This window comes from Lactuca serriola, chromosome 2, assembly GCF_051521515.1.
Source record: "Lactuca serriola cultivar US96UC23 chromosome 2, Lser_US96UC23_V15, whole genome shotgun sequence".
NCBI classification, from domain to species: Eukaryota; Viridiplantae; Streptophyta; class Magnoliopsida; order Asterales; family Asteraceae; genus Lactuca; species Lactuca serriola.
In genome coordinates this window covers 225,479,463-225,492,040 of record NC_136409.1, presented here as the reverse complement: position 1 = coordinate 225,492,040, position 12,578 = coordinate 225,479,463, and the positions used below count along the sequence as shown (strand labels likewise).

The 12,578-nt window shown below is 40.5% G+C and overlaps 1 protein-coding gene across 1 annotated transcript; it reads left to right on the top strand.

The window, feature by feature from the left end:
* Window positions 1–2,212: 2,212 nt before the first annotated feature.
* Window positions 2,213–3,712, top strand: LOC145090129 (uncharacterized). Its single transcript, XM_079028469.1, has 2 exons — window positions 2,213–2,987; window positions 3,078–3,712. The coding sequence occupies exons 1-2, from the start codon at window positions 2,213–2,215 to the stop codon at window positions 3,710–3,712; spliced, it is 1,410 nt and encodes a 469-aa protein (XP_078884595.1).
* The last annotated feature ends 8,866 nt before the right edge of the window (window positions 3,713–12,578 follow it).

Sequence of the window (12,578 nt, the reverse complement as noted above, 5' to 3'; positions counted from 1 at the left end):
CAAAGGGTGTAATTTGCTTGGTGGGCTTGACATCCCATCAGTTATTATTTTTTTGTTTGCATATTTCAACATATTATGGTTAGTTTGAGGTGGTTCATGTGTACTATAGGCCTTGCAAGGCAGTCCAATCAGACCGAAAGCTCATGTGTAACATCCCAAAAATTTAAGCGGATTTAAAACTTTTAAAACCATTAAGTCATTACAATTTGTTTTCAAAATAGTTTAGACATCAGAATATCCCCAGAATCAATCATGAAAATATGAGGAGGTGTACGGTCACGTCTTCGCCTTCCCGCAATCATCCGAAATACCTAAAACAATAATCAATAAATGTAAGCACGAAGGCTTAGTGAGTTACCCCCAAAATACCAACACGATACATATATAACCATATCATATAAACATATAAGCAAACATCATGCATAATGAGCCATCAGTCTGACTGGACCGACTCCCGATCCTCAGTCTATCTGGACCACTCTCCGATCCCTCGCTACGTCTAGACCGCCCTCCTCTGCGCCTTCAGTCTATCCGGACCGCTTGTTGGGCCTTCGACTTGACTAAAATTGTCCGGTCTGGGCCTATAGTCTACCCGGTCCGCCCAGGGTGACTTGGCCTACTGCACACAGCAGGACCTGCCTCAACCCTTTCCCAATCCAGCAAACATGTGCACATACATATAAATAAGTAAATATGCAGATCTAATCGATCACTAATCATGGCAATCATCCTATAACCAGGATATTGATCTAATCGATCACTAACATAACAATCATCCTATAACCAGGATACTGATCTAACTGATCTCTAACATAGCAACCATCCTAACTACCAGGATGTAAATCAATAAACATATCATGCAATAAACCCGGATGCAAATCCGATAAAGGCCGGCATTGGTGCCTTCAACCCTGTTAGTATAGTGAGGACAACTCAATTGGCACTGCTGAAGTCCCGCGGATGAAATTCTAGCTGCTGGTTATACCCATAACAACAATCTCCTTACAACCAATACCCTAACTACCAACCTTATTCACCACCAATCTACAATCCCCAACAATACCCATATCCACCTTACCAACAACATCCCAATTACTTGCAACAAAATCCCAACAACCCCAATCCACCCGTTCCCCCTCAAGAGTTGACACTTAGACAAATGATGGAAACGGATGTTACTCATACACCTCTTGCTATTGTTTATCCCACAAACTGCCGAGGAATTGAATTGAAGTCAAGTTTCATACATCAACTTACCAAGTGCCATGGTTTGGATAGAGAAGATCCTCAAAGGCATTTGAAGTCCTTTCACATGATATGTGTTAGCATGTTGCCCGAAAATGTGACATTGGATGATTTCAAGCTAACCGCCTTCCCACTCACCTTGGAAGACAAAACTAGAGAGTGGTTATTCAACTTACCACCGGGATCTATCCACACATGGGAAGAGTTACTCAAGGCCTTCAATAGCAAATTCTATCCCACCTCCCGCATTTCAAGTCAAAGAAGTGACATTTTGGGGATTCGTCAAGGGGAAAATGAAACATTTCATGATTTTTGGGAGCGTTTCAACAATTTGTGTACAAGTTGTCCTCAACACAATATACCTGAACAACTACTTCTTCAACAATTTTACGAGGGTATGAATGAAAAAGATCGGAGGATGATTGATGCTTCAAGTGGTGGTGACATCTTCAACAAAACCCCTCACGAGATCCGATTACTTTTTGGTACCATTTCTCAAAATCAAAGGAATTTTGGGACTCGAAATGACATGAAGAGATATTCTACACAAGTGGTTGGTGAAGTTAGCAACACTCAACACTTGGAATCCAAGCTCTTGGATTTGACTAATGTGTTAAGTCAAATGGTGGTGGGAAGTGGTCAACAATTGATGGTATGTGGTATTTGTGCAATGACGGGCCATTATACGGATAAGTGTCCCACACTTGGAAGTGAACCGGAAGATGTGAATGCAATGGGAGGATATCAAGGTCAACCAAGACCCGCGGGATTTCAAACAATTTCAACCCAAATTGGAGGAATAACCCAAACAACCCATACCCACCAAAGCAAAATCCACCAAACATTTTGATGAGACCTCAACATCCACAATACCCCTCCCAAAAACCTCCATATCCACAAACTTCTTTTAACCCCCCAAATTATCAACAACCTCCACAAACAAGGACAATCAAGTGGTAACCATCAAATGAGCCTTCAAGAACTTGTCACTTCTCTTGCTCAAAGTCAAACCCAATTTCAACAAGAGACCAAGAATACTTTCTCCAACATTCAAGCACAAATTGGAGACTTGGCAACTGTTATCAACAAGATAGAACAAAGGGGTAGACTTCCATCTCAAATCGAGAAGAACCCCAATGTGAGTGCAATAAATTTGAGAAGTGGCAAAACACTTGGAGAAAGCAACCCTAAAAGAGTTTCAAGAGAAGAAGAAGATGAGGTTATTGTTGTTGAGCCTTCGAAGGTTGAAGCTACTCCAAAGGAACCGGTTGTGCCAAACGTTGATCAACCTGACTCTTCCAACAAACCCATCAAACCATTGGTCATACCACCTCCTTTCCCTTCCCGGTTAGCCTTTTCCAAGAAGATAGAGGAAGAAAATGAATTATTTGAAACTTTTCGCAAGGTCCAAATCAACATTCCACTATTGAATGCTATTAAGCAAATTCCAAGTTATGCAAAATTCCTCAAGGATTTATGCACCAAGAAGAGAAAACTCAAGGCAAATGAAAAGATTCAAGTCAATGCAAATGTGTCTGCGGTTATCCAAAAGAAGTTACCTCCCAAATGCAAGGATCCGGGAATATTTTCTATCCCTTGTACCATTGGTGATTTGCATGTCGAAAGTGCCATGCTAGATCTTGGAGCCTCGATCAATGTGATGCCATATTCGGTTTTTCAATCTCTCAATGTTGGACCTTTGGAAGAAACTGGAGTAATCATTCAATTAGCAGATAAGTCAAGTGTGTCTCCAAGAGGAGTGTTGGAGGATGTGTTAGTACAAGTTAATCAACTTGTTTTTCCGGCGGATTTTTATGTCATTGATCTTGAAGAGAAGACTCCTTCCAAATCATCTATGATCCTCCTTGGAAGACCTTTCATGCATACCGCTCACACAATCATTGATGTCCATAAAGGAAAGATAACTATGGAGTTTGATGGAGAAACCATTCACTTCAACGTCTTTGAAGGAATGAGGTACCCTAGTAACATTTCTCCATTGTATCAGGTTGATGTGATTGAGCCAATAAACAGGATAAGCCCTAATGTATGCACAGACAAGATAATCATGGAAGATGATTGTAATCCTAAGAGGGAACCTCAAAGAAGATTGGATCCTCCAATGATGGAAGTGGTCAAGAAGAAGATAATTAAAAGGTTCAAAAGGTGCAAAGAGAAGAAAAAGGCATTTCATGACAAGCACATAACCCAAAAACACTTTATTCCGGGTCAAAAAGTTCTTCTTTATCATTCACGCTTAAAGCTATTCCCGGGAAAATTGCGATCTCGATGGCATGGACCTTTTATTGTTATAAAAGTGTTTGTTCCTAGTGTGGTTGAAATCAAGAGTTTGGAAACAAACCAAATCTTCAAAGTGAATGGGCACCATTTGAAACTATTTTATGAAGGCTTTGACATGGGAGAATTCGACAATGTAACAATGGAAACACCGATTTATGAAGGTTGACGGAAGTGGGGCTATGTCTTGGTAAAGACGTTAAATAAATGCATTGTGAATAAATAATCTCCGCTTGAAGTTTTGGGTGTTTCTAAACTTGAAGTTGGCCTAAAAATAAGCATATAGAAGTCTTCTAGTGATTTTGGTGAAGTTTGAAAAATTCCAAAAATTTGACATTTGCGCGGGTGCCCGCGCAGACTTTGCGCGACCGACCCCAGCCGCGCAGGTCCCGAGTTCCAAATTACACCAACATGGGGTGCTCTCTGATTGTTGCGCGCGGGTGCCCGCACAGCCGTTGCGCGATCGGCTCCCAACCGCGCAGATTCCAAGTTCCAAATTATCCCAACATGGGATGTATTCTGACATGTGCACGCGGCTGCCCCCCACCTGTGTAAAGTTTGCGAGGGTACCCGCGCAAATATGTCATTTCATAAGAAAATTTCAAGCCATTTATATGCGTCCTTTGCGCGACCAAGCTTTAATACATGTGTATTTAGGCGGCCAAGAACTCCATCCAAGCATCATTATGCGACCCATGTGTTGCTTCCATACCGTCCTCGCGGGCCTCCTCCACCTTGATCCCGGTATGATCCTTCCTTACTCTCATCCTAAGCATTGAGAACAATGCTTAATTTTAAGCTTGGGGTGAGGTATTTCTTATCTTTTTTTTTATTGCATTTAGGTTGTATATTGTTGCATTTAGAGTAAGTCATTTAGGTCACTCATAAAAATTGCATAAAAAATTCAAAAATATTGCATATTTTCTTTCTTTCTTTTATAATTTTCATACTTTTTAGATGCATTCTAGTTTAAGTTCATGCATTTTTGTTCTCTCTTGTCTTCTCATCCCTACAGGTACCAAGCGCCGAGTCATAAATATTGAATCATAGATTGGTCCCGAGTCTTGATATGGAATTCCTTGTATTTGATGAATGGGACACGTTGTGAGCCTCACAGACCACTTTGAGACCGCTTGTGTGGGGGTCAGATGCAGGTAGCTTGATTGGGTCTAGGTGCGGAGGGATGTGGTTGGTCATGCCAATGTGTGCGAGCAAAGACTAGCCCGGTAAAGTATTTTGAAGATATTGAAGATTTGCATCTTGGTTTTGGAGGGAGTACCCCTTAGTACTCCCGAGTCTCGTCCGAGCCTTGCTTAGTTAGATTTTCACCGCCTTTTTAGGATAGGTTATCATTTTTCTAGGGGTCTAGAGTAGATAGTTAGATAGATTTTGTTTATCACACCTTTCATTGAGGTGCTTGATGAACTTTGAAGTGGGTCCCCTAATTCACATCTTTTGGGACCAAGGTTTTTCGGTAACACCCATTTTTGAGTCATTCCCCACCTTTTTTAGTTGATCTTGGCACATTGTCAATGATCATTAGGTGTTCATATTAGCCTCTATCTATCACTCAATTTTCACTATTGGAGTCCTATGTTACTTGGTGAAACTCCTTAGACCTTCCAAGAAGCAACTCAAAGAATGAAGAAATTTGAAAAAGTGAAGAAAATAAGAGCCTATTAAAGATGATTCAAGAAAAGCAACAAAAACAAAGAAGAAAAATGAAGAAAAAGAGCAACACAAAAAGAAGAACAAGATTCCAAGTTCAAGACCTATGTTATATATCTAGTTTGCAAAAAAAAAAAAAAAAGATGTCAAGCAGCAAATGTGATTGAAGACCCAATAACAGAAGTTCAAGATTGAAGATTTAGGTTGTTAGGTTTAGATTTAGGTTAAGTAGAGTTTTTATTATTTTATTTTATTTTTGATTTTTGGTGAGAAAAGGCCCCGACGATGAGACGGTAGACTGTAAAGGACAGTACAAGGGAGAAGCCTCTGAAACCGGATGTTTGCCCGGAGGCCGTGCTGTAAAACCCTATTTCGTTATTATACACTTTGGTCTGACAAATGTAGGAATCATAGTGTGTGAAGAGGCGCCTTTCCTTCGTGCACTATGGTCTACATTGGTGATTTAAAGTGCCCCCACTGGGCGCATCTCTGTTTCCTTTGTCTTGCACACCACGATCGCATCCAGCCGTGATCTATTCGCCCATCAAGTGGTTGAGAATGTGGTTTATGGCTCTAAAGCGGGGAACATTTTGAAGATGCATAGGGTCCATGAAGGACTAATTCTGACCATGTTGACTGATGTTGACCAAGTTCTATGGTATCTTTCTTTTTTCCTTTTTAGATAGTTCATCCCGAGCTCATTTTTAGTCTTGTTCTAACTTGAGGACAAGTTAGGTTTAAGCTTGGGGTGATTTGATAGCTTATTTTATTTCCTTATTTTTATTAGTTTATTTTAGATTTTTAGATCTTTTTATCATTAATGCATTGTATTTTATTTATTTTTCTTTAGTATGGATCGTACCGGATGCTTGTTATGTTGCATGAGATATTTTGTAGGTTTTTCGGTGCTTGTTGCGGTTGCGGGCTGATTGGAGACGGGCTTAGTGGGCTCCCGAGGCATTATTGGGCTTGGCGGAATCAAAGAGGAAGAATTGGGCTTTGAAAGTTATTGGCTTAGATTATTTGGGCTTGTGAAGATGGATCATAAAATTCTAATTTTGGGCTTGGAGTATCCATTTGGTGGCTAAATGATGATTGGTGCAATTCAAATTACATGGACAAGGGGGGGACCAAAGGAATCTTTGGTAGTGGAAGGGTGGAGTGGCTTGGTGGACCAATAGTATTACAGCAACATTTGCGTGGGTGGAATTTTCGTCGCGCGGGTACCCGCGCAACTGCCCAGTTTGGGCATTTTGGTCATTTGGCATGCCATAACCCTTGGGGATCAGATCTAGAAGCTCATTCACGATTTTCCACCATTGGAGACCTGCAAGAGGCGATTTTGGGAGCTAGAAATCATTTCCTTTCATCTTTCCAAATCTTAGGTAGTTTCTTTATGCAATTAGATTATTGTTCTTGTTACTTTGTTGCCATGAGTGGCTAATACTCTTATTTGGTTAACTTTAGCTGAAAACCAATGAATGCTTGTGGGTTTTGAAGGATTTATGTTGATTATCAATTTATTCCATGTTTATGATTCTAGTTTGCAATTCTTATGCTTAATTGATTGCTTTGATCATGAGCTTAGTGTTTGATTGAGCAATGGTTGATTTATTTCATTGATTTTGCATTGGATCATTGAATTTATCTAGAACAAAGGCTTTATGATGGTAGAAGCCATCTCTAGCTTATGAATCATAACTCCTTTATGGTTGTGTAAGCATTTGACATCCTCTAGGAATTGGGGATTCCTTCATTCTTAAGGCTAATTGATTTCTTGGGATTAATTGCTTCAATTGACCCTTGATCTCAATTAAGAAGGTGTGTTGTGGGCTTCCCCAACCTCCATACTACCTATGAGGAATCTTGGCATATCATGCTTCATGATTGCTATAACCAATTTGGGATGAAGGATAAGCTTTGCATTAGATCCTAATGATAAACACACAAATGTTCATTGTGTTGAATTGCTTTAGTTAACCAATTATTTCCAACCTTTGAGCATCTCATCAACTTGCTTAATTGCAAGGTTCTTAGTTATTTAAATATTTTAGTTTTCAAGTAATCAAACAACCCCCCCTTTTTGTTTAATTGTAGTTAGTTAGATTAATTTCACTAGTTCTATTGAATTGCATTGGTAATTAAATACAACCATTTCCCCGAGGATCGATGCCCCTCTTTGCCATTATATTACGTTTATTTAGCAATCAAAGGGTGTAATTTGCTTGGTGGGCTTGACATCCCATCAGTTATTATTTTTTTGTTTGCATATTTCAACATATTATGGTTAGGTTGAGGTGGTTCATGTGTACTATAGGCCTTGCAAGGCAGTCCAGTCAAACCGAAAGCTCATGTGTAACATCCCAAAAATTTAAGCGAATTTAAAACTTTTAAAACCATTAGGTCATTACAATTTGTTTTCAAAATAGTTTAGACATCAGAATATCCCCAGAATCAATCATGAAAATATAAGGAGGTGTACGGTCACGTCTTCGCCTTCCCGCAATCATCCGAAATACCTAAAACAATAATCAATAAATGTAAGCACGAAGGCTTAGTGAGTTACCCCCAAAATACCAACACGATACATATATAACCATATCATATAAACATATAAGCAAACATCATGCATAATGAGCCATCAGTCTGACTGGACCGACTCCCGATCCTCAGTCTATCTGGACCACTCTCTGATCCCTCGCTACGTCTAGACCGCCCTCCTATGGGCCTTCAGCCTATCCGGACCGCTCGTTGGGCCTTCGACCTGACTAAAATTGTCCGGCCTGGGCCTATAGTCTACCTGGTCCGCCCAGGGTGACTTGGCCTACTGCACACAGCAGGACCTGCCTCAACCCTTTCCCAAGCCAGCAAACATGTGCACATACATATAAATAAGTAAATATGTAGATCTAATCGATCACTAATCATGGCAATCATCCTATAACCAGGATATTGATCTAACCGATCACTAACATAACAATCATCCTATAACCAGGATACTGATCTAACTGATCTCTAACATAGCAACCATCCTAACTACCAGGATGTAAATCAATAAACATATCATGCAATAAAACCGGATGCAAATCCGATAAAGGCCGGCATTGGTGCCTTCAACCCTGTTAGTATAGTGAGGACAACTCAACTGGCACTGCTGAAGTCCCGCGGATGAAATTCTAGCTGTTGGTTGTAAAATTCCCAAACTGCCAATATCAAATAATACCTAATTAATAATTGGGTTCTAAGCTCAAGGTCCAACTTACACCCCAAAGGCCCAAAAGTCAAGTAATGGGGCCAAAGCCCAACATATGACCCAATTTTCCAAATTGGGCCCAAACCTCTACATGGTCTTACCTTAAGGCCCATCCAGTTATTCTAGTCCAAACTCTTGGTATTCCCATGGCCCAATATCACATAATCAGCAAGGTCCAATTATGGCCCACTTATGGCCTAATTTTCGAAATTGGGCCCAAGTCCTTCACGTGGGCCTTATCCTAAAGCAATCTAATTATTTTGGTCCGTTTACTTGTTCTTGGATAGCCCATCAATAGTCCAATCACCAAAGCCCAATAGGAAGGCCCAACTCAAGGCCCAAGTGAAAATAGGGTTTTCACATGAAATGACGATTAGGGTTAAGTGTTCGTACTTAACCCATTAATGACTTAATCCATTTAGTCCAATATTGACTTAGGTTAATTTGCACATGATTATTAATTATTATTTTAGGTTTAATAAATAGTTCTCGTGCGGTCCCGATCAATCCCAAAATTAGGGTTTCATGACGTTAGGGTTTTCTAAACCCTAATTAGGGTTTCCAACCCAGTACTAGCCAATTAGTCACATGTTTGGGCTTTTAGGTCAATTAGGGCTTCATTGGGGCCATCAGGGTTTTATTGGGTCCACTAGGGTTTCATTGGGCCCATTTCATCTAAGCATCCCCAAACGAGTCAAAACGCAAACGAGGCACACCGTCACCCAACACGGCGGCTGGTGGCGGCAGCTACCACCTCACGGTGGTGGTTATAAGCTTATTATTATTATTATTCTGGCTGATTACAAAACATTACAACACAATCGAAAAAACACACACACATATACTAATAAAACACACACGCACAACCACTCTGTGGCGACTGGCGGTGGTCGAGGGTGCTAGCCACCACCTCACAGTGGTAGTGGTGGCCCTTTTGTGTTTCCGGCTAAGACATCAACCCACACACGATACACACACGAAATTAACACAATACAACATCATACACACTTGCCATGGTTGTCCTTGAGGCGGCAGCCATGGTGGTCTTTACTGGGTTTTCCGACAGCAACAATAACATAACGGCAGTCATGATGTTTGGCAGCCGCCCACGCCGGCGTTTCTTCCCTGCTACATCCACACGACGCATCCGCTTCACGAGTCCTCGAGCTCAACCACCATTTCACGATGGTGGAAGATCATCTCTCTCGAAAGTTTGATCTTCAATGAATATGGGCAACGGCGGCTATGTCTTCACCATTTCAGCGCAACAGGGCAGCAATCCCGGTGGTTTTTCGACCACACACGACGTCCAACAACGTAGTGATGGCGGTGTTTTGATGGCAGAATCGGCAGGATACATGGTGGCGGTGGTGAGGATTTGTGATGGCGGCTGGAGAAAGAGAAGAAGGAGAATAGCAACTTTCGGTGGGTGTGAAAAAAAATTCCCGCTTGAACATGATCACATTCATGATGATGAAGAAGAAGACGATGATATTGATGGGGATGTCGGGGATCCTTTCTTTACGAAGGTTATACCGAAAAAGGGAAAACAAAAATTTGCTTTGGTAAGATTTGGGGTAATAAGTAATCATAAATTCATCATATATAATGATAATAACTTTTGTTTGCATCAGCGGTTTCCGTTGGAATTTACACGATTGATCAGATTGACTGCAGGAAGAACAATGAGCATGAAGAATCTGGAAGGAAAAGAGTGGCCAGTAAGGTTACTTTCAGAGGGGGGTCATTATACAAGGTATTATTTGTCGAAGGGGTGGAGTGAATTCCTTTCTTTAAATTCTGGAACTCATTGTTGATTTCCAGAAGATCCTGCTCAGAGCAGTACTGCAATTTCAGTTGTACCACAAAATCTTCCCAAGACATCTTACTAGCTTCACCCTTGGGCATCGAATCAGCTAGTAACTTCCACCAGCTCAACACACCAGACTTTAATAGAGGAATTGCAAGTGCGGTCTTTTGTTTGTTGCTGCACTCGCAACTTTCAAACATCGTCTCCATTTCAGAGATCCAATTCATGACTTCCACCGGTGTCAGACTTCCAGATAGACACGGCGGTTTAGATGCCATGAAATCTTTGTATTTGCATCCGCGTCCATCAACTCCTCCATCCTGATTGTTTTGTCTAACTATCGGTGGGTTGGCTTGACCAAGAGTCCCACTGTAGTTCTTGCCTACTAATTGCCCTTCATTCAATACGGGCTGTTCAACAGGCATCATAGTCTCTTCCCTATGGTGTTGTAGTAATCGCCTTGTCTCCTCTATTTGGCGATCTAACATCATCTGTATCATTGCTTGTACCCCATCCATCGTCATTGGCTCAGGTGAAGCTCCTACAACAGGTACTTGCTCAACTACTTGAGGTTGAGGCTGTTGATCCCTGTTTCCGTTTGCATTTGCAGCTCCACTACGAGCTCTGGCCATTACAATCTATATAACGAATAAGGTGAATTTAGGTCTTTATCCTTGTTATACATGTTAATTCCCTTATCACTCCGAAACGTTTACATGTTAATTCTAATCTCGTAATCATACGCTTAGAATCCTACACACATAAGGTTTCCAGATCCGGTCGGCAACAAACCATAGATCTGAACAAATAATGACACACATGGCAAACACATATCATTTAACACATAAGGGCATTTTAGGCATCTTCCCTAAAATAAACTAGTGCTCATGTCTAAAATATGGTAGACACTCATCTCACAATCATCACTTAGCATTCTAAGTTCAAGTCTAAAAATTCTACAATTTCTTAGTTCGCTTAAACTAATGCTCTGATACCAACTGTGACATCCCCTAATTTCTCGGCCAGAAAAGACCGATTTAATTTATGCTTTTTAAAATAAAATCAGAGAAATCTTTTTAAAAGATGTTGCGGAATTGGTCCCCAAACAACATATGATAAAAGTTTATCAAAACCCTTCATTAATAAGGTATATATTTTCCATATATATATATATATATATATATATATATATATATATATATATATATATATATATATCAAAACCTTGGGATGTCATGTTCCGATACAGATCAAAAGCATAAACAAGACATTATAAGCCTTTCAACAGTTATTTACAACTACTGGCCTATAATCCAAAAATATCTCGTTGTCCTCCGACTATGCTCGGGGTCCACTACCTATAACATAAAAAGCTGAGTGGGTCAGGCTTGGGAGCCTGGTGAGCATATAGGGTTTTCAACCCACAATAATAATAAACTTACTAAGTTCATCAATCAACAATAACCCTGATTACTCGTTCCCGTTATCCTCACTTTACGTCCCTAAACACTTATCACAAGGGACTTAGCTTAAAGAATATCATCGGGATGGACACTACTGCTAAGGGGTTTCCTCAGCCATACATGTCCTAAAGGCAACCATGAGGGGGATGGAGTACAGCGAATGAACACTCTCAGTTCATTAACACCTACAGGTTGCGGACCTGCTAATGTTTCCCACTGGATTGTCTAGAAAGTCCGTGGTCGTCATCCAAACTCCGGTAGATGACTGGATCTCAAAACACATCAAGGCCTCTCATCAATTTTATTTTATCACACATCACTATCTATCCATGTTCTACCCAACATATTTGTAGATAAAAATACTTATACAGTTTAAAACTTGTATAAAACATCAACTCAACAGTCGCCTCAAATAAACAATTAATATATTTACACATAACATGTATTATAAGGTAAATACTTTATATCTATGTGTAAAATGAAAGTGACTATACACTCACATGATTTGATGATAATCGGGCAACAATTCGTTTCCTAAAACGATCGTTTCTAATAAAACCGGGAGTTTTATTGAGAAACCGGGCTTTGCAAAAGTCGGGCTTCGAAATCGAAAAGATAAATTTTCCGGGCTTCTCGGGCACTTCGTGGCGTATTTCGGGGTTTACAATCGATACCGCGGCTTTGGGGGATGTTAATATGAAGAAAATATGAAGAAAGGGGCTAAATATGGCAAAACTCCAAAAGTAACCGAGAGGCTTCGCAGGTACCCTTCTATTTATAGGGTCCGAAGTCCTGATCCAACGGCTGAGAGGCTCCTGATCCGACGGCTGAGAGGTCTCGC